Raw genomic sequence first — 21993 nt, 5'->3', positions numbered from 1 at the left:
ATCAAATTTCATATTCAAAAACTTATTTAAAACTTTCATAACACAACTTTATTAACTGAACATAGCTGTCTAAAACACTTTCTAATGAATTCATAATTAAATTATTTATTTATGTGTATTGTGGATAATATAATGACATATTATCATAATAAACACTGGTGATAGGCAAAACAGTGATGGATATTCATTTTTAGATGGGAAACCAAGGTGATTTTATTGCTATTGTTAATTGCCTTATTTACATAATCCACATTCCATACTTTTTCACTGCAATAATATTTTCCACATTTGTATGAGCATATTTCTATTGGATTCCCAAATACAGTAAACTCAAACATTATATTTTTTTATTCCCTTATTGTGCAAGTATTCAAGATTCTTCCACTATTCCTATTCAATGATATCTTCCAGAAGAAAAGCAGAACTGAAGTGGCTAACCACAGTTAAATAGAGAAATTAAGAGAAAATCATTAAACCACTGTATCAGTGGGAAAATCAGATTAATTTATTTAAAAGTAAAAAGAAGTGGTCATAAAAAATCATATACTAATGTCAACCAACAACTCAAATGATGCCCTAATGCGACATATGTTTTCTATATCATAAAGCAAGGTAATTACTGCAGGTACAGCATTGGTACAACAATCACAAAAGTAATACTCTAAAGGTAAAATAACATTCATTAAAGGACCAGATCTAAAAGATACATAGATTGTTGAAAATTATTAAATTTACTCACAGCTTTCAATCATCATGGAGCATATCTGAGTATCATGAGGGTACGATTCAAACTTCATAGCACACGAAAGAACCAGAGTAAGTCTGTGTGAAATGAAAATTTTAACCTCAAAATATTATTCAAATAAAATGTATTGCATATCAATTATCCATTGCTTGTGCATTATAAACCTTTAATAAGACAGCCAAATGAGGATTAATATTTTAAGCTATAACTATTTGATTATACATTTTGCCTATGCACAGTCATTTCTGCTATTATGGGTCATATATTCAAATATATCTGCCCTAATGAGCTCAACAAGTAGAGGAAATTTGACTGTAAAGCAATTCCATCATCAGCACCTCAACCTTCAATTTAGATATGTTTTGGGCTTTTTCCAGAGTGTGGCATCTCATAGGATCACATAAATATTACATAACAGCAGATATGACTGTATTAAAAGTCATGTAGGTAATATAATTACAATTTTCAGCTTAATAATTTCAGTTAAGAAATATTTCAACAAGAGTCAACTTATTAGATTAGTAATGCTATATTTGTGAATAGTTTATACTCCAAAGTGTGCAAAAAACTATAAAGGAAAGAATTGATACTCACTTGGACATATACAGAAGGGTCTTATCATGGTAGAGCCATAAATAATGGTTTGGTATACTCATCTCATGGAATGTAACTTTTTTGGCATTTTTAAAAAAACAATCGGGCCTCCATATATCTTGGAGCCAGCCAACATCCAAAATTCTGTATTCTTCTCTCATGTTTTCAGGTAACCTGAGCCTTGGATCCCTCCAACTCTGCGCCAAGAAGATGTCAGCAACATAAGTCTGCACATAGGAAGTAAAGCTGAAGTGACAATGGAAAAAAAGATCTCTACCAGAGACATTTTATATGACCTTGATTGTAATTTTTGTTTTGAATGAAAATCAATGGAAAACAGTAAAAACATTAAACACATAAGAAAAATTTTAGAACTCTTTTTCCTTCAACATTATTATTACTATGTGCCATAGAAGCATACTGGGTATGCATTTATGCTTCTGATTAAGAGACCCTGGATTTTAGTTCTGAATTATAACTTTGGACAAGTCCACCTACGAGGGTGATCTGAAAATTTCTCAACCTGATGATTAATAGAGCAAATTTATGTTTTCAAAGAAGTCTATTTTTCGACATAATCGACTTTAATATCACTACATTTCATTCAGCAGTGTTCCAGCACCATTATCCCATCTCTTTAATGTTCCTCAGAAAGTGCTGCAAAGTACTAGTCTACAGCTACAATTGCTTCTTGATTGGACAAAACACATTGATCAACAAGGAAACTTTTTGAGTTTTTGGAAAAAGTGAAATCCAAGTGAGCCAAATCCATGGAATAGGGTGAATTTTCAAGCACTTCATAGTGAAAATCCCTCAATTTTCCCATTGCCAAGACACCATTGTGGGCAGGCACATTTTCTTGAGGGAAAACCATTCATTTCCTCTGCAAGCCTGGTCTGCTTTCATGAAATTTTGCATCCAATTTTGTTAAAAGGTTTGAATAGCACTCCCCAGTTATTACTATACCTTTATCAAGAAAATTGATCCACAGAATTCCTTTCACATTCCAAAAAACCATTGCCATGACCATGCCCACCGATGGCCTTGTCTTCACCTTCTTTGGAGCTGAAGAACTGGCCTCTATCCACTGCATGGATTGTTGTTTTCATTGCGCTAGGTCATGGTAAATCCATGTTTTAGCCATTGTCACATATTAATGCAGAATATCACTCTTCCTTTTTGTAAAATGTGTAAAGCACTGTTTGGAAAGTGACATAAGAATGTATTTTTGATCCACAGTGAGCATGTGCAGCATCTATCTCGCACTGAGCTTTGTCATGTGCATTTCCTTGTGCAAAATGTAACCAACACCTTCCTCTGATATGCCTACAACTAATGGCAATTTTACACACCTTTATATGCCAATCTTCTAAAATCATATCATGCACTTTTTCGATGATTTCGTGTGGTTGCACTTTTCGGACATCCTTCACAAGGGTCATACCGAAGGAATTAACAGTCCCGTTTAAACTCAGCCACTCATTTATTTACAGTGTAAATTGAAGGGGAAGGGTTCCCATTCACATTTACAATCGTAAAATGAAATTCGGTTAGCATTAAACCTTCTTTTACAAAGAATTTTATCACTGCACAACTCTCAATTTTTTCCATTTCTAACAACAAATGCACGTCAACTGATTCAAATGACTGCCTGCAGTGAAATGCTGGATCATATGGCTTGTAATTTTACATGGCAACTACATACAGTTGTGTGAACAAGAAAGAAAAAATAATGTAAGTCAGGATGTAATCTATGGACAAAGCCGAGAATCACTCAGACCACCGTTGTATAATTAATGCAGTATCTACAATTTTATGAATGTCAAAACTTCATGATTGTTCATAGGTGGCACAGAATAAGGAAAATTATCCCCATATGATTTATGAATTTATTTCATATTCCTAGGTTTCAGTTATAGTGAGCTCCTGTGTCAGCTATCAAATCATGTATCGTCTGTTGTTTGTTGTACACTTTTTATAATAAAACACTGCATGCAGAAAGCATACGGAAATTTTTGGTGGACTTCTGCATAATGAGAATTCTATGATTTACCTTTGTGGCATCATACCATTTTAATCATTCACCCATGATTGATTTCAACTATTAATCTTTCCATTTTATGCTTCACTCCTGAAAAACCAAAGATGCATGCAATTAAACAATTTCTTCATACTAAACTTGTTCTTACAATGACAGATGTAGGTATCCAGTGAAGTATGGTTTCTAATTAGATAAACCCAGAATAAAAAAAAAAAAATGTGCATAATTTTTTTATATGCTAATTTTACTTTTAAAGATAGGTTAGGCATAAAATTGGTAGGATGGAAAATATAAATAATAAAAATCATTAAATATGTTGATAACTGAATTTAATATACTACTTTTCATTACTCTCTATTACAAAATCACTAACTAGAGATGTAACCAATCACAGATATGGCTCCTTGTGCATGCATTGTCAAACGTCCAGTATTTTAATATTCACAAGAAATTCAGGCACCTTAGTGGCTATAACTCATTGTTATGCCTTTGAATAGCTATCATCAATAACAAATTGAAAGGTGGTAAGAGAGGGATCCTCCACTCCCTAGGCTGTCAGTGCTCTAGTGTCAAGTTCAAATTTTAGGACCAAACTTCTAGGTAAAAACTCAGCGATCAAAATATGCATGATTAATACATTTGAGGAAATAAAATTTAAACTAAAAATATCTTATTTGTACCTCTACTGTTATTGCTAATTCTACCATGAATATAGTATTATCAATTCATAGGTGATAGAAACTAAAAGTCATTCAATGCGCTGGCGATCCCCGAAATACGTAATTAATGTGCTCCAACACCAGTTACGAAACTTGAAAATTACTCTAGCAATAATGATAAAGGCAGAGCAATACCAAAAATTGCTTGTGACAAAGTTGTGGCAACACACCATGACATTCAAGAACTAATATACATCTACTATTACTTATAAATTTAAGCAAATAAATATAATATCATGATGATTGCACTTTAATCTTTGATATTCAAGATATGTAACTTGCAAATAAAATGAGGTGTGGTATCTGTCAGCATACTATTCCTAAATTCGCCGTAACTACTTAAAAATAATCACAATCCTGCAATCAGAGTATGTTATATAATGTGGGCCCCTACTCAATCACACACACACATTCAATATTCGTTCCTACTTGGATTTTGATTGCATCACTGTCACCCACCCTTGGCATAAGCTGTTGAAGAAGAGGAAGGTTGCGATGGACTTCAAACTTCCATCAGTCCTGCATGATCAAATTATCTTCTACCTCTTTAAACTTGGCTAGTTGTTTCAATTCTCCGTGGGATAACTAGTACATTGCCCCTAAAGTCTCTTTAGTCCTTATTGAATGTTCATTCTTACTCGCAAAATTCCTTCACGACCAGGTCCTCACACTTCAACTCTGAGTGGGGACTAGGCTCAATACAGCGCCATGAAGGATGGAAGCAGACCAATAGCAGGTATGGAATTCAAATTCAGGGAGTACCCACAGATTACATTACATCCCACAAGGAGGAAACATTTTTCACAATCAGTACAATGAAGGAAATGTAATTAAATCAGTGGGTAAAAGTTAGATAATTTTGGTATCATAATTTAGGGGAAAATCTTTCTCCTGCCTTATATCCAGGGACAGTGAGTGGCATTTCCGTACTCCATACCAACTTCTCTTTTGATGTCATCATCAAAATTCAATTCATCATTTCAAATGTGGACATCTCATCACTATTTTGTGCCTTGGAAGGTGTTGGCCATGCTCATTGTTAATGGATGTTTGCCTAATTCACACTTATAGTAAAGGCAATCCTACATACAACCAGTTACTTTCTTTCATACTCCAGCATGAGGCTGAATTAATGAGCATTTACTATTCTTATGGGTAGTTCATCAACCACAAAACTACAGAAGTGAACCTAAAGGCTGGTTTAATTGGTGAGGGTAGCACTCCCTCGATATTCATTAAAGACTCCTTTTGTAGGAATGACACTCGGTACAGGCCTAAGACCAACAGAACTTGAAATTCACACATTAGGGTACAGGGATAGTTCCTTCCCCCGTGCTGCCTGTAGTTTCCCAGGAAAATCTGGTGCCCAAAAATCACATAGCTTGGATGAAGCTGAGGGTGCCCAAAGGGATCACCCAGAATTGAATCTGAACCCTCCAATCTGTAACCAAGTGCTCTGCTCAATTAAGTACCACTACCCACCAGAGGTAAATTTTGATAGGTCAATAAAAACACTTACATATCTTTGGGTATTTCTGAAAGACCTTTTCAGGGCCCAAATAAATTGTTTCTTACAAAATTTATAGATCTGCATCATTCCTATTCATGTAGTAAAAAGTGTATAATCTCTTTCCAAATCAACAAATGTTTCCCTTCTCTCATAGCCTGCAACATAGAGTGGCTTGAAAAGAACAAAATTTGGACTTCCGTGACTCGCAAGAGCTAAACTGATGACTGGCCATGAGCCTAATAATGAGTGAAATATTAGAACCTTAATATCTGAAGTCCTAAAATTTTATCCAAAATACCAAAATAGCAAAACTTTGTAAAAAAACGTTTTGCTTTAATACTTTTTTAACAATGGGGAAAGAAACTGGCATCCCAACCCTGTTGTGTGAAATTTACACACTGCTAAGCTTATTACAAGGGGAGCTCTACCTACCAAATCAGCCTTTGGGTTAACGACAGTGGTTACTTATAATACTACAAATGATTCTCAAGAGCTAAATATTAATCCCTGTATGTTTTAACTTGAAAAGTTTAAATTTGTTAAATCATATAGTTATAATCCCATTGGTGTGAGACATTAAGGATGCTGGAGAAATTTAAAAAATTGGCATTCAACATGAAGCAGAACATGGACATACTTACCATGGATTCTTCATTGATGGAATCAATGGATAGCACTGTAACGTGAAAGTAAACAATGGTTGGTTGCCCTGCAAGCTTTGGCGCCCTATTTTTATCATAGTTTTTAGGGTTGATTGGCAAAATGTCCCTAAGAGATAAACTAGTTTCAGGGACCATTCCTGGCTCCAAACTGAAAATAGATAAGTTTATATGATAAGTAAAAAACCTAAACTGGCATAGAAGCTGCTATATACAGATCGAAATACCAAGATGTATAAAGATAAAAAAGAGAGTTTGTAGTCTTAGAACAGATTAACACTCACTGTGTAACAATACTGAGTTTGGAACTCAAAAAATGAAGAAAATATAAAAGGTACAAGGTGTTAAACTACACCTTTGGGAATATGCTTCAATTTATTTATGAGTGCGTAATTCCATTGTAAATTTTTTTCAAGTGCAATGAATTTTCATCAATGGGCACCTCTTTTATGCAAGAGACTTCTGAATGACAATTTTCATAGGCAAGCCAATTTCATAAGCATTTTAAATCATATGCTGATGGAGGTGGAATGATAGCAATTGTAGCAAAAAGCTGACACCTATTTCCTTATCTCTTCTTTCTGGTAGCTTTGCTCTCTAAAAGTGTAATTACTCAAGCAAGCATTATGCCCATTTTACATCTTACATTCAGGTACACATTTAATTATAATTAATTTTATATTATTAATTTTAATAATAAGTCTCAAGAACTAAAATTGTACCAGATGCTGCAGAAGTTCACTAATACATTCCATTAAAACTCCTCTCATATTTTCTGTGTCAAAGCATCTTATCCTTCCCCTTCATCACTTTCATTTTGATCCATTCACAGATTTTCTCTTTAATTGACTCCTCCTTTAATTCACTCACTTATCTTACTCAAAATGTCCTCATTCCCAGTTTGGAAAATCAAATATTGTGACTCATAATATATATCTCTAGTATGGAGACTAGCCAAAAGAAGTTAATAGTATCCAAAGTGCCATTACTGACCTTGCTCATAAAGAAGACAATGATATCAGCCCCCTATCTCATTTCAATTTTAATTATTATTTCCCATTCTTCTTCAATTAATGTCAAGATGTCAAATTCAGTCCTTTTTTCCCTCTATTCCTAAATAAATGGGCCACCTCAGTCCCTCAAACCCTATGCTATGCCCATGAAAAGATTCCTCATCTAAAGATTTGGCATATTCCTGCAGTGAAATCAATAACAATATACATATCTTTCATACCATTGCACATTAGAGAAGGTAAAGTATAAAAATCTGATTTTAAATTAATGCGCATTCCTTTATCAATTTTCTCCATGCTTCCCTAGCTATTTACTTATTGAAACTGCCAAATTTATATGTTCTTCATGTATGTTCGTCTCTTTCTAAGACTCCTAATATTCCTTGCTTACTCAATTATATCCAGCCACAACTTTCTCAGCCTGCCCCTTCCTCTTAAACCATTCATATATTTCCTTCCCATGAGCTGAACTGATTTGATTTGCACCCATTCACTTGACAAGACCAATTTGGTGAATTACACCTACCTGATGAAGGTGAAGTACCCCCCCCCCCACTGTGAAGCCACCAATAACCTTTCCTTACGCTTAACACTCCTCTCCCCCTTCCCATCTACGCCAATCACAAACCCACTTCCCCCCCCCCCCTTTCCCCCCTTTTTTCCCCCCCTCTCTCACCCACCCCCACTCTCCCACAAGAATGGTAAATATATGGACACTGACTTTATTAATTTGTACCTGATGATGATGCCCAAGCATTGAATCTGATTGTAAGTAAATAAAGAACAGTGGACATATACATTTTGTTCTTCATTTAATGAATGTGAACTTCCACAAATTTGAGCCTGGAACAATTGATTACACTTACCTTTTCAAAGCAGTATAAACATAACACTTTCTTGCATGGCTTAATCATTTCTATTATGGTAATTAGATCTTATATTAGATTCCTCACCTTGTTTACCATATTTTTAACAGAAACACTCAAAACCCATACCCAGTGCTAGATATTCTACCTTTTTGCTCATCCTGGCATACACAACAATATTCATTTTCACAGATTACTTCCATAAAATTATGTCGGCTAAAGAACTCTTTTATTCAATACCATTTTTGTTTTCTTAGGAATACATGCACATTTTTATATACTCCAAGTGTTGCCATAATTCACATGTCTTTAAATCTCAACCCCATCCGAGCATATTTTGAAAGAATACCCAGTATCATGCACTGCTTATAGTCACTGAAGGTTAGGAGTTTGAAATAAATTTTCATTTGACTAATTCTTTCATTTTCTTTCCATTTCCTTTCAGTTATGCTTCCTATACCTGTGTGACTATCTATTTCTACCTTCCCTTTCACTGGCAGAAATTAATGCCTTTAACCCAAAAATTCTGCACAACTGCGGAAGTAATATTAGATTAATTTTTCAATGAATCAATTTTTCTCGAGGTCCTGTCACTCATAAAGGTAAATTATAGCAACTTCTATCAAGTCACATTAATCAATCACAGCATTAGATTAAGGGGTATCTGGTGGTTCCCTGTTACACTACTTGATCTCGCATAAAGTTCTGGTGACCAGAAAATCGGACTGCTTTTTAATAGAGGGGATGATCTAAAGCAACACCCAGGATTGGAACCCAGCCAAATGCCTACCAATGGGACTGCCAAATGGGTCACCATCTTCATTTATAATGCAAGATGAAAAAAGTTTGCACTGGTTTCCTCATGGCAACCATACACCGTAATTTACCTATTGCTGCTGATTAGCTGAACATTGAGCATTTCAAAGGTTTATTATTTCATTCTGTCAACAAATATTCATAATATGAAGCATTTTATATCAGAAGCCATTTTAGTTAAGGGAATAAAGTTTGGAGTTAAGTCAGTGTTACCTGGTTCTCTGTACATTCACCAAAGAAATGACAGGTAGCTAATTAATATTATTTCCACTTTGAATGTGGTGTTGCATTAATCATAAGATATCCTCTGTCCCATAGGATAACCCTAATTCACTATCAATACAAAATTATTCAACATTCATTCTGGAAAAACAAAAAGTCAAAAGTTTTAAATAATAGAAATGCTAATCAAACCTGGGTAATGAGTTTACCTGCTCTTTGTGAATTCCTTTTCATTGTGAGCCAAATATCTATTTCAGTGTTTACAAATTCTGCCCTAATGTGATGAAGTGAGATGCAGAGTTCACATTTTTCTCATTCCTCCTAAATAGTAGCAAAATCTCTTAAGTTTCAAGCAGATTGACAAGTTCACCATTTTTCACTGGTTTCCAAATACACCTTTTTACAAAGAAAAAATTTGGCACAAATGCTTTCAATGTTATTGGCATTGTGCAATTTCATCCTATCATTATCATTTTAATGCTTCGGAAAGGTCAACCCTAAAATCAGCCAAGTCAGGCTACTTAGATACTCTCTCACCTTCTAGCTGCAGGATTGTGGATTTTCCTCTGACAATGGATTTATTTTGATGCTAAGGCCTTTAAGAAACCTAGACTTTATTCCCTTACTTTATAGATCTATGCATAATTCCTTTTACTTTACTTTTACAGAGACCTCTAATGGAAAATTGTTTACTACAATCACAGGTATAACTTTGGCCTAGTACATGGATATCCACTTTCCAAGACTACATGAGCAGCTGCCAGTAAATCATAGACTGTGAGTTTCTAGTTACCACTGAAATAGTATATGAAAAAGACATGGTGGAATTGTTGAGTTAATATAACCAAAAACTTCATTGTAGTTACTACTTCGGACTGTTAGAAAAATGGCTATGGTAGCCAAATGTTATTTTAAGTTCTTCTTTAAGGTCTTGAAGTGTAGAGCCAATAAAAAATATTTCAAAATTAATATTTTTGTATTTTAAACTAAATAGTAAGAAGTACAGATCAGGATTGGGGATAAAGAATAATTATTACTAATAATAATAATAAAATAAATGTAGCTCCATGATAGTAGCGTACGGAGCGTAGGGAGCGTATTCTAGGGGGGAGAAGAAACATGCTTGAAGGGTATTTTACACTGAATACTGGGTCACCAGCCATTTTGAGAATCTACAATATTATCATGGAATAGGGAACATAATTAAGAAATGCTCAAGATATTGTCATATAAGTTACATTTTCAAGTAATTTGACTAACTGTACCTTTAATGTTCAATTTTTCTGATTACAAATTGTGGAATGTACATGATTCCTTATACATAGCTTTGTATTGAATACAGTTTCCCTTGGTCTTTTACTCTCCCCATAAATATAACGTGGAAGCAGAACTCTTCACTCAGAATCAGCATTAAACACACATAATTTATATTCAACCAGTGAGCCATTTCAAGTAATTTCAGTAGTTCGGATAGTTCCTGTCCCAGGTTTTCTAAAATTCTTGTAACTTTTTCTGTTTATTCACAGCAATTTGAAACTAATTGGGAAGTCTTCTCTATGTACCACCTATTGTTTTCAGTCCAAAAATAAAACAATTCTACACTCAGTCAAAAGTGCTCAGAACACATTCAAGATGAGGTGCAACTAATTTACTAGGTGCTGTCAAATTAAAACGGATCACCCACCATAACACAGTCCACGTGACAGGTGTTACATACTGATACTACCATCGCTGTGGAAGGGGAACTGCATTGTGACTAACAAACTGGCACACACAGTTGTTGGGTTATGTCTTTGTTGGTGCATGAACTGCGTGTTGTAGCAGATATCCAGTTTTCATTTGTCTACCCCTCATAAATGGATACCTGTGTTTAACTTTTTATTTCCAATATTTCCTCCACCATATAATGATGACCAACAGTGGCATTTTCTAATTATTAATCCTTAAACATTTGACTGATGGACTCACTAAAAACTGAACACCTGCAAATGTAACTGAATTGAAGTGTTTCCCACCTACTTTCACTCCAGGCCCCAGCTCTTCCTGTGACCATTACCATCCCTTTTGCATATCTATTGAGGGAAAAGTAATAATGAGCATCTCTCTCTTAATACTTTGCCTAACACTACTGATTGACTTTCCATTCACTACCTTCGGATCACCTCTTAAGTACGTATTTGCTCTCTTTCCCATTGTTTTGCTGATAATCCTAAGTAATGCCTTTCTGCATGTGAAAATCAGACTTCTATATTACTATATATAGACTAGATTACTAGACTTCTAGATTACTATCTTATTATGTAGAGTTATATAATAACTTCCATAGTCTTCAAATTCTGACACTTTTTTTTTCTTTAGGGAATGGAATGGAATCTAACTCTGATCTAATGAAATCTTCCTGTCAGATTCTTCCCTGATAAATGTTACCCATGATTCCACAACAATTCCTCCATCCTCATTTCTCAAAATTCTTGCATATTTCAGCAGGGATTTTATCTATTTCCACAGTTTTCTTAGATTTACTTCCTTCATTGCCTTTTTATCTCCATATTAGGTATCCCTGGTCCTAGACTACAGATATTGACATCATATTTCCTTTCTACATCCAATATCATTGGCCTGTTATTTTTATCATATTGCTGTTTATATTCTTTCCATTTCATCACAATCTCTGGTTTATCAATTAATATTTTACTTGTGATATACCTAATAGTGTACCCAGGTTAACATATCTTAAAACCTGACAGGCCCTTCACCATCATGTATTGAGTGCTCATTTCACATGGTCTCAGTAAACTATCCACATCTTTGCACTGCACTCAGTACAAAATTTCCTTTGCTACATTAGTTTCTCACCAATGTTTAATGTTTAGCTTATTGTTCTTCTATCTCCCTAATTCTGAGTACACTTACTTCCATTTTTTCTTTAATCCATACGCCTACCTAATTATATCTTCTTTCATGGAATGAACAAATCACCTTTTAATGTTCCACACAAATTTATTAACAATCAAACATGGTTACAGCAGGTAACTCTTGTTTTCAACACATAACTATCTGGTGTCTAAATATAGATCCCCATTTATTTCTTTATCCAATGATATGGATGGGAAATGCTGCCATGATGATTGTCGGACACCTACTGACAGCACAGATGAAATAAACTTTTCTATCAATTGACCATGGGATCAAGCATTCCCCACCTTTTTCCAGACTCAAGCAATGTATTGCCGCAACTTAGGAAAAATAATCCACATATGCACACTATTGACATTGTCCTAATGCCAACTTGTAAAAATAAGCAGATATGAAAAGTATACAGTTAGCTGTGGCCTTCAGTAAGTGTTTCAGTTCCAAGTAAAAAGATCCTCATTCAAAGAAATGTGATATGGATGAAATGTATGTTTTCCATTTTTACAACCTGCTGCTTTCCTGCTCTTCGACAAACTTCCGCAAAAGATTTTCTGCATATTTCTCATTTGGTAATGTTGTTTCATCCAAGCATCTTCTCCTTGTGCTATTTCTTCCTGCACATGCTGTGTGAATTTTCACTTGATTGTTTGTGAGAAAAATGTTTAAATTTCTTAATAACTGTTTGTCAACATGATTGGACTTCAAGCTCATAAGAATTCCCTCTGTAACTGTAGAAGTTCATGAATTTGAATTATAAGCATACTCATGGAACAAATGCTTGCCAAGGATATTCACAATTTTATTCAAAGAGAAACATCTGGGCCCAAAACTATATTTGTTCCATCTCAAGTATGCAATAAGGACACACCTCCCATATTGGAAATCATTGAGGGCTTGTCAATTTTTAATGGACGGATATCCCAAACCCAGACACATTAGTTTCTTTCATTGTATTTCACATCAGCAAAATGTTTGTATCACATCAAATATGTAAAATGAAGCTTCACACAAAGGCATTAGTGTGGTGAACTATATTTGAGCAAACGCCTTCAATCATCGCAGTATCATACCATGCATGCATGAAGGCAAAACATTTTTGCATAGAACAGCCATATCATTTTAAAGTGCAGTTTTAAGAACAATGTTAGAAAAGTTTTAGCTCCACAAGAGGTAGTCAGTACCCTTTTTGAAAATCAGAAGGAAACTTGTGAGTTTTTGAAAGAAGACTTTTTCAGTAATGAAACTTTTTTGCTAAGTTAAATGAAAAAACAAAATCATTTGGGAATTTCCTGACAAGGAAAAACAAAATAAATTTTCTATTTGTGGCAGTAAATACATCCATTTAGGAAGAAACTGTTTTTTTTATAAAATCTTAACATACAAGATTGAATATTTTCTCAGAAAATTTTGAGCAACCTGAGCTTTTGAACAATACATCCACAGGATAGGCCAGGTTGTTAAAGTTGTAGAAGAACAAAAATGGTGGGTGAAATTCACAATTGGGATATTTTTGATTATGTAACCTATTATGATATGTTAATTTAGGCTGCTGAGAACGATCCTGTTCATCCTCTCTGTGATGCACTAATGATGAACTTCCCCAAATTGCTAAAAAATTTTCCATTAAAATAAGAGCTAATCCAGAGGATTTTTATTATTTCCAACAATTTCAAATGAGAAATAATAAAGGCTATGGAGACAGGATAACCCCCCTTCTAGTCACATGTGTGGAATAGATTTACCGAGAGTAAACAGCATCAAAAATATAAATTGTTATCTAATGAAAAAGAAAAAATACAAAGTCCTTTAAATTTTTGAAACTGTTATTGAGATTCATTTCCCACTTTAATTCTTTAGTTTGAATTTAGTGATTGGTGGACTAATTAAAAATCAGATAAAATTTTCATTTTTCTGTCAGGGTTAGCATATATGGTTTGCTGTCTTTTAGAAACGAAACACTTAATTAGAAATAATTTGTATTAAAAGCTGATGTGAAAAATACCTAAACTCAAAACTTTTAATTTATCATAACAATTATATTTGCTTTAAAAGCATGTAAACTGTGCTTAGTTTTACTAATTATGAATACATTTACAGAGTTCTGCTAAAAAATTAGTATATTTTTTAGAGAATTCATTTCAATTCAAATGGTCCTCAAAAAGGAATATAAATATAAATAAATGATATCAACGACTCAACTAAATGTCTTAGGATACTAATTTTACTGTATGATAGAATGAGGCTTTAGATTGGAGATCACTCAAAGATTGCTAAATCTGACATTTTGTCAAAAAATGCATTTTTATTGAGTCATTTAAGTTTCTACCAATAGTGCTGTTGTTCTCTGGCTTCTCATTGTTATTTTATCTAGCTTGGAGGTCAGCATGTAACCAGAAAAAACATGTTTGTTATTTTTCATGATCAAGGTGGAATAAATAAGTTCTCGAATATGAAGTAAAAATTCACAGATATATATTAATGCTGAAAAAATCATAACAAGTGATAAGAGTAAAATTTTTGGTTAAAATTTGCTGAGCTTAAAGAAAAGAAAACTAAAATTGCGATATAGAAAAAAGGGGCAGATAAAAATGGAACCATGTTCTGAAAGCCTGAGTGCAAAGACATCCATTTGCGATTTCTATTTTTGGTGAAAGTATTAATTCAATTTCATTATCCTTATTTTTAGCCGTTGAAATGTACATGGGACCAAAAAAATACCTTAAAATGTGCTAAATTAAGCATATGTGTATTTATGTTACCCGCAATACAGATTTCAACCTGATGGGACATCCCTTGGATGAACTGAAGTAAAATTAACAATGTATGTTTCCACCAAATTTTTCATTAGGCATGACCAGTTTCAACACATCGACGTCAACCTCAGGTACAAAGTTACTCTAGCAGGTTGATTAAATATATATGAGTGGAAGTGAAGAGGGGAAGGAGGTGGCTGAATTGGTTGAAGTTGGTGGGGGTGGTAAAGGGGTTAGGGGAGGTGGGCGACGGCGAGCAGGGAGGATGAGGTCCGAGGATGTTATAATCGTCGTGTGGACTGGAACCGGTGGATAGACAATTTTCTTAAGACTTTAAGCTCTCAATTCACCAAAATTTAATTCACGTGTGAGAAGAAGAAGGAAGGGTTAATCAACTTCTTGGATATTTCGATATCAAAGGCTAAAAAAGGTTTTAAATTCTCAATATTCCGCAAAGATACCGCCGCAGATGATTAAATCCTACCCTCCAACTCCCACCATTACGTTTCACTGAAAATGTCCACTTTTCATTTTATGTTTAACCGGCTGCGCAGTACACCACTCTTGACAATTACAACTGCGAAATGAATATCATAAAATGGATTGCAACAAAAAATGGATTCAACGGTAGGTTTATAGATTCAATGATGGTAAAGAGATGAAGAAAAAGCAGTTACACTCCTTTACCATCCCATTGAAGTGAAGGGTAAATCTCAAAAGTGGTGCAAATTACCTTTCTATGGAGAAATACCCCTAAATATAGGAAAAGTCTTTCCAAAGGACCAATTTAGAATTATCTAGGACAACAGCAACAGTTTAATATGCCCATTCAATAGACAGAAAGACAGCACTGATCGTTTGGACAAAAATGTAGTGAAGAAATTGGAATGTAACGATTTTGACGCTACGCACGCGGAGAAGACTGGGAGATCCTTCCGAATGAGAGCGGAGGGACATTAAAGGTGTTTCCTTCACGGGAAATCATCCCACTCCCACTTTGCGAGTCATCTGCTCGAGGAGGGACACGCAAGTGACTTCACCTCTGAAATCCTTCACCTTATGGGAAAGGGTGCAAAATGGATATACTAGTAAAGTTGGAGATAAAAAGACAAATGAAAAATGTCATATTCTTAATGACATTATTTTTTAAAGATATTCTTCACTAATGGAAACCTCCCTCTTATTCAAGAAAATGCCTTGTGACCTCCAACCGTGAACCTTCCTGGCCACCTGCCGACACTCCGCGGTCTAAACCCTCCCGACTCGTCGTCGCCCACCTCCTCTGCCCCTTCTATCAACCCCACCAACTTCAAGCAATCCAGCCACCTCTTTCTCATCTTCACGTCCACTCATAAATAAAAGCAATTCCCTCTCCTGGCGGGCGTCCCCCAGGGAACGGTTATTGCCCCCGTCTCTTCACGCTGTACTGCTGGGATATGCCCACAAACAAAAACTACGGCAAACGAGCCACTCTCGCGCAATGCGCCGATGACACTGCGATGTGGGTCGCAGGCCAACGCGTGGAGACGGCCATTAAATACCTCCAAAGTGCCACCGACACCTTGATGGGGCGGTTCCGGAGATGGCGCCTGCGTCCGAATCCATTCAAATCCACTTTCATAGTGTTCACCGGCTCCCATAACAATCGGCAGTCCGGCTTCCCCCCCCCCCCCCCCCGCCTTCCTGAATATCTGGGGTAAACAGATCCGTCCCTCCCCCCCTGTGAAATACCTCGGCGTATCTATTGACAAGCATCTCCCCTCCCCCCACACGTCATACGCTGCAGGCTTCCAATACCCAGCAGTTTGGCCCCCGACTTGGGCCTACCGCTCTTCCCACCGAAGAAGAAACGGCACAGATGACCTTCGGCATTGGAAGAAGTTCAAGTGAAGTGAAATATGGATGCTCTAAAGTGATTTGTGTCAGGGCTGTACAAAAAGTGCTTAAATTATTAAGACTTTATATCATATGAAAGGTCTTTGCTTATGTTAAAATGTTATCTGCCAGCAATCGTTGTTATTGTTTCAATATTCTTTCAGCGGTCTGAGGGAGGTTTTTCGAGTCTCCCTCCATCCGCGAGTGAATTCCAGGCCAATTCCGCTACCGACGAAAAGATACGTGCTAGGTTTTTCCGCCACCGCATCCTCTTTTACTGTTCTATTGTTATGTCTCCACCCCGAAGAAGAAAGTTTTCGTAAAACGGGGTTTCTGTTGTTCTTGTTACTTTACTTCAGAGTTTATGCCTTCTTTTGCTGTATTTGCACATGACGGAAATGAAAGCCTTTAAATAGGAAAAAAAACTGAAGAGTAACTTTGTACCTGAGGATGAAGCCGTTGCGTTGAAACTAGTCGAACCTAATAAACAATTCGGTGGAAAGATAGATTGTTTTTTTACTTCAGTAATAATGGATTTCCACAAAGTTAAACCATAAAAACATCGAATATCCCCATCGAATTTTGGCCTCAGTATTCCAATTGAAAAAGCCCCTCCCATGTCTTTAAGCTTTACATCAAGTCTTTCACATCAAAATTTCACATTTAATGTTACGTCTTACAGAAATTTGAAAGCATGAGCATTTCACCGAGCACACTTTGCAATAACCACGAATTAATTATCGTTACAAACTGTGAAAAGTGGATTATGACCAGCGTACACATATTACCGGTGTAATCCACCCCCCATCACAAGTACACCATTCTTTGCCAGTAAACAACATCTGTGAGCTAAGTTCAAAATGTTGGACCAATGAAAATACTTGAATTTCGTTTTATAATGTCATACTTAAAGATGCTCACCACGCTTGAAGGTGGCAGGGACAGAATCCTATGAATTCCTAAGCATTCAGAGAAATCACCGTTTGCTTCTCGGCAAGGTGCCATCAATGGAATACCTGTCTGCAATTCTTCAATTGTGAACAGAGCAGATACTCTTTTTGGTAAAAAATATACATATTTGCACAGCAAGAACAAGCAGTACTAACAGCAGTGTTAATATCTAAAATTAATAGCAATACTGTATGTAAGAATTCTTAATAAGGAAAGAAATAAACCAATCAGTCTTTAGCTAATAAAGCTTAGAAAATCCTAAACAATAAAGCAATCCACTTGTGTCTAGCCTCATAGTGAAAAAGCTTTGAAGCTTTTTCACTTTGATTTTCGCAAAGTGAAAGCTCCTTGCATCCCAATTTTTGTCAGAAATAATATGGGTATCTTGGGGCTGACTCACATTATCAATACTGCTGGGGTTCGGTAATTTCAATTTCTTCCTGAATAATTCTCATTTCTTACACCATTGTTTGCGTGCATGATTCTTTATGACTTGTGAGGCGGGAAACGCTTCTAAGGAATTGTATTTCTTAATTATCCTCGAATGTCTGAAAAGGATTACCGACAGGCCACACAGTGCTCAAAGATTACTTTCTCATCTTCTTAGACCACATAAAAATGATGTATATCACCAAAATATCAACAAAAAATCACTAATTTAGGGCAAATAATTTCATCCAAAAACTTGATTTCTATTAAATAGAAGTGTCTGAGTAGATAATAAATCACATATAAGCCATCCCTTGATAAGAAAAGCTCTAATAAGGAGATTGAGGACTCGGATCACGTCACAGAAAAGTTGTTTTATTCATTATCATTTAGAATTGTTGTTAACATCACATGGATAATTGGGGCAGCTTTTTATTCCAAGCACAATAATCAGCACTTCTTCATTGGTGAAAACACCCGGGAATGAATTGTATTTAGCCACAGAAGAATAATGAGATAGGAAAAACATTATCTTCTCCTTCTGCCACAGAATTGCTTGAGGCACCCAAAGACCCTGAACAGAGGTTTTACCAAAGAATATTGTTTCTATTGGCAGAAAATATCCCAAATACCATAAATCCTTTTGAAAATATAATTTTATTCTACCCCTGTCTCACCTGATTGAAAACTTCAAATAGTTATGACACGAATTCACAAAATTGGATCAGGTTATCACAAAACTGGAAATATATTTGTTAAAAAGAAGATAACGTTTATATTTAGCCTATATATATTACCTAGCATATATTTATATATTATTTAGCCTAAGATTAAATGTGCTATAAGATACGCGGAAGGGATATTTTTTAATATTTAAAGAATTTCAACAGTAATATCTGAATATGTAAGCACGAGAAAAAGTGTTAACTTTAGCATATCTTCTCAAAAACTGTAAAGTGTATGCAAAAGAATGGCATCTTACACGGAATATTCATATTTAAAAAGCACAATTGAGGTTCAGCCAGTCTCCAAAAATATATTACGACAGTCAAGTGTCCTTATGGTAATTGAAAAATATCCTCCATCTAATAATGCGCTTCCGTGTCACCATAAATAAGGGTTTAAAAAGAGTTTTAATAATAGGCTCAAAATTGTTCCAACACATGCATAGAGGAATAAGAAAAACTTTGTAAATTGACAACCATTTATTAATACGGTATTAATAAATTGTATTGCATAAAAATGTTTTTGTGAATTGACTAAGTTTAACTCATTACTCAAGATGTTCCCAAGGTTGAGCCCGATACCATTGAAATAAAACACACATGTACCTACTCCGAATTATTAGCGAGATATAAAATAAATACACATACATATAATACTATTAAATATTATTACTACCATATGGACCTAAATAGTGATCAGTTTTTTCTTAGTTCATTCAGGTATTTTGGAAGCATTGCACTCGAATCATAATTCCTTAAAAAATGAAAGGATCAAAATTTTCGCTATCTCATAAATCTCGGCAATTTGTAAAAAAATTGCTGAAGATGCATTGGGCACTCTGCGGCATACATGAATGCGTTGCGATGCCATTTATTGATGAATTTAAATGTCACCGGGACAGATAGGATTTAATAGGCCTCGGCTGGGTCCGCATACCTATAGTTCCATTCGATGTTTTAAATAGCCTGGGCCCTCAAAAATTGTTCAAAATTAAGACTATTAAGATAACCACTCACAAATCCGCTGTTGACGCCTCCTTCTTCTTTGGCGGCTCAACAAAGTGGATTTCGATGAAACGATTCTTGCTTCTCTCTCGCTCGCAGAACATGGTGAGGAGATGGTCCAGTTGCTTGTGGACAGGCAATGACTTGATCAGAGGAGATATTGTAGGCATCGCGAAAACGGCTGTGCTGCCATCTTCTTGGAGCTTTACGAATTTTGTATTGTACACGTCTAGGAGGCTGGGATTGTTTTGCATTCTCTGCATTTGCTCTAGTACCATGTATAAATTATCCAATCCGGAACATAGTTTACGCCTTTTGTGACAATACTCAAGCACTGTGTTACGAAAATTCCGAATACCAGGTAACGTCCCGTGAGTGGGACTACTTTCACTCCTCGAGCTAACAAACACTGACACATTTCCCAGCTGTTCCACCATCTTGTCCACCACTTTGATCGCGTGCTGGGCCATATGCTCCGGATCACCGTGGCTCCAATCCTGCACGACTATGTTCACTACTATCTGCACTATTGGGCCCCGTGAGTACAGAATCTCAGTTTCCAAGACGGACTCTAAACTTCCTGCATCAGTGCCATTCAAGCGCTTACTAATGGCACACTTGCGAAATCGATCACGGCTGTTACTAGTGACTAGATTCCCAAGTAGGAGGAGGTTGCGGTAGTAGAGATCGGATTGGTTATTGGCCGGATCGACGACGGCTGCAGCGGCCGAGGGTGATGTCAAGCACTGACCGGCACAAAGCGAGAGTCGGGGCTGGTAGCGTCTGGCTGCATGACTCGGTCTCTTCCTCATCGATGCTCTGCGTCTGGGGTGTCGGGCAGGGGAGAGCGCCGATGTAGCTATCGAGGAAGCTACTGCGGAGTGTATGGCGGACTGAGTGATGGCGTCTTCGTGGGTTCGCGGGACAGCAGACAGACTAGAGGTATGGCATGCCCTGTAGAAGAGCATTCAAAGGTTTTGGGCAGATATGAAACCAACTCTCCCTTAGCATTCCATTATATTAGAGAGGCCATCAGAGTGATATGCAAAGCCTCGTATTACATGCATTACATTTTTATTCACAATCATCCCGTTTGAGTAGCGCGAATACGAATGAGAATCAAAATGAACGCTTTTGGCTCAAGTTATTGACTATCCTCACCTTCTTAAAATATTTTTCTTATTCTCATGATAGTTCTCAATTTTAACTTCTTACTAATTTCAGTCTCTCTATAAAAATTACTGCTTAAAATAAAAACAAAAAACCTGCAAGATATCTATTTGAAATATTTCAAAAAATATGATCGTGCAAATAAAATCGTGTTATATAAATCATCATTATTGTAGCAGGCTCTCCTCAACTAGGGATTAATCAAAGTAGGCAATTAAAATAAGTAATGGGAAATGAGATAAAAAATGGTGGAGGGAAACCAAAAGTCGGTGATTGAGGACAGCATATTGGGTGGTGTACCTGCTGTGCATAAAGTTTAGCCGTGCAACACAATATTGAATCTTCGAAAACAGTTGTAAGATCTACCATCGGTGGTACGAAAGAAAATATTGTGACATGGTCTCATATAGTATTCCACTGCATTCCCACGCAAATAATACTACTAAGTACACCACACACGCATGGGAAAGGTTATTGGTATACAGCTTCATAAAGGGATTCATCAACTAACTTAATAACGTCTTTTATTTATCTCTGCCACTAAGAGTACCCGCGATAGAAGTGCAAACTGGTTTAATTAGTTAGATGCCGTGAGAACTTTCGCTAACATACCATTCCAATGTAAAGAGAGTGGTTTAAAATGATCTGAAATAGGTTTGGGGAAGCGCTTGCAAGCTATAAGACATCTAGCTAGTATTCATAGAAGCCGGGACTAGCTAAAATTAAGCTCGGCCATCAGGAAATGGGGAAGGCGAAATGCAGTTTCCATTGAATCACTCCTATTTTCAGCCTTCGTAAAAATGCCCATGATGGGGGACTTACAAAAATCTACCATTAAAAATCCGAATATAGTTTGTTAAACGTTCCCAGCTTAAATCTGGTAAAGAAAGGAATATCTGGATTTTTTTCGCTCTTCAGCACTTTAGATCCTCAACTACGAGACACTTCAATTTATATTTTTTTATTTTCCACGTTACCTGAAATTCC

The 21993-nt window shown here is 35.9% G+C and overlaps 1 protein-coding gene across 3 annotated transcripts in view; it reads right to left on the bottom strand.

Annotated features, from left to right (window-relative positions):
- Positions 1-21993, bottom strand: part of LOC139686108 (glycine receptor subunit alpha-2-like) — a 54668-nt gene that overhangs the window by 19071 nt on the left and 13604 nt on the right. For 2 of the 3 annotated variants that reach the window (XM_071583281.1, XM_071583282.1), the window contains exons 4-7: positions 19849-20790; positions 6251-6419; positions 1340-1566; positions 740-822 (exon numbers count right to left, since the gene is read on the bottom strand). In XM_071583281.1, coding sequence (XP_071439382.1) covers positions 740-822; positions 1340-1566; positions 6251-6419; positions 19849-20790 — 1421 coding nt within the window. The remainder of the gene's footprint in view (positions 1-739; positions 823-1339; positions 1567-6250; positions 6420-19848; positions 20791-21993) is intronic. The other variant, XM_071583283.1, reaches the window with a different exon arrangement.

This window comes from Hetaerina americana, unplaced genomic scaffold, assembly GCF_022747635.1.
Source record: "Hetaerina americana unplaced genomic scaffold, ioHetAmer1.1.p SCAF_13, whole genome shotgun sequence".
Taxonomy (NCBI): Eukaryota; Metazoa; Arthropoda; class Insecta; order Odonata; family Calopterygidae; genus Hetaerina; species Hetaerina americana.
The sequence above is the reverse complement of the archived record's forward strand: the minus strand, read 5'-3'. Positions and strand labels throughout refer to the sequence as shown.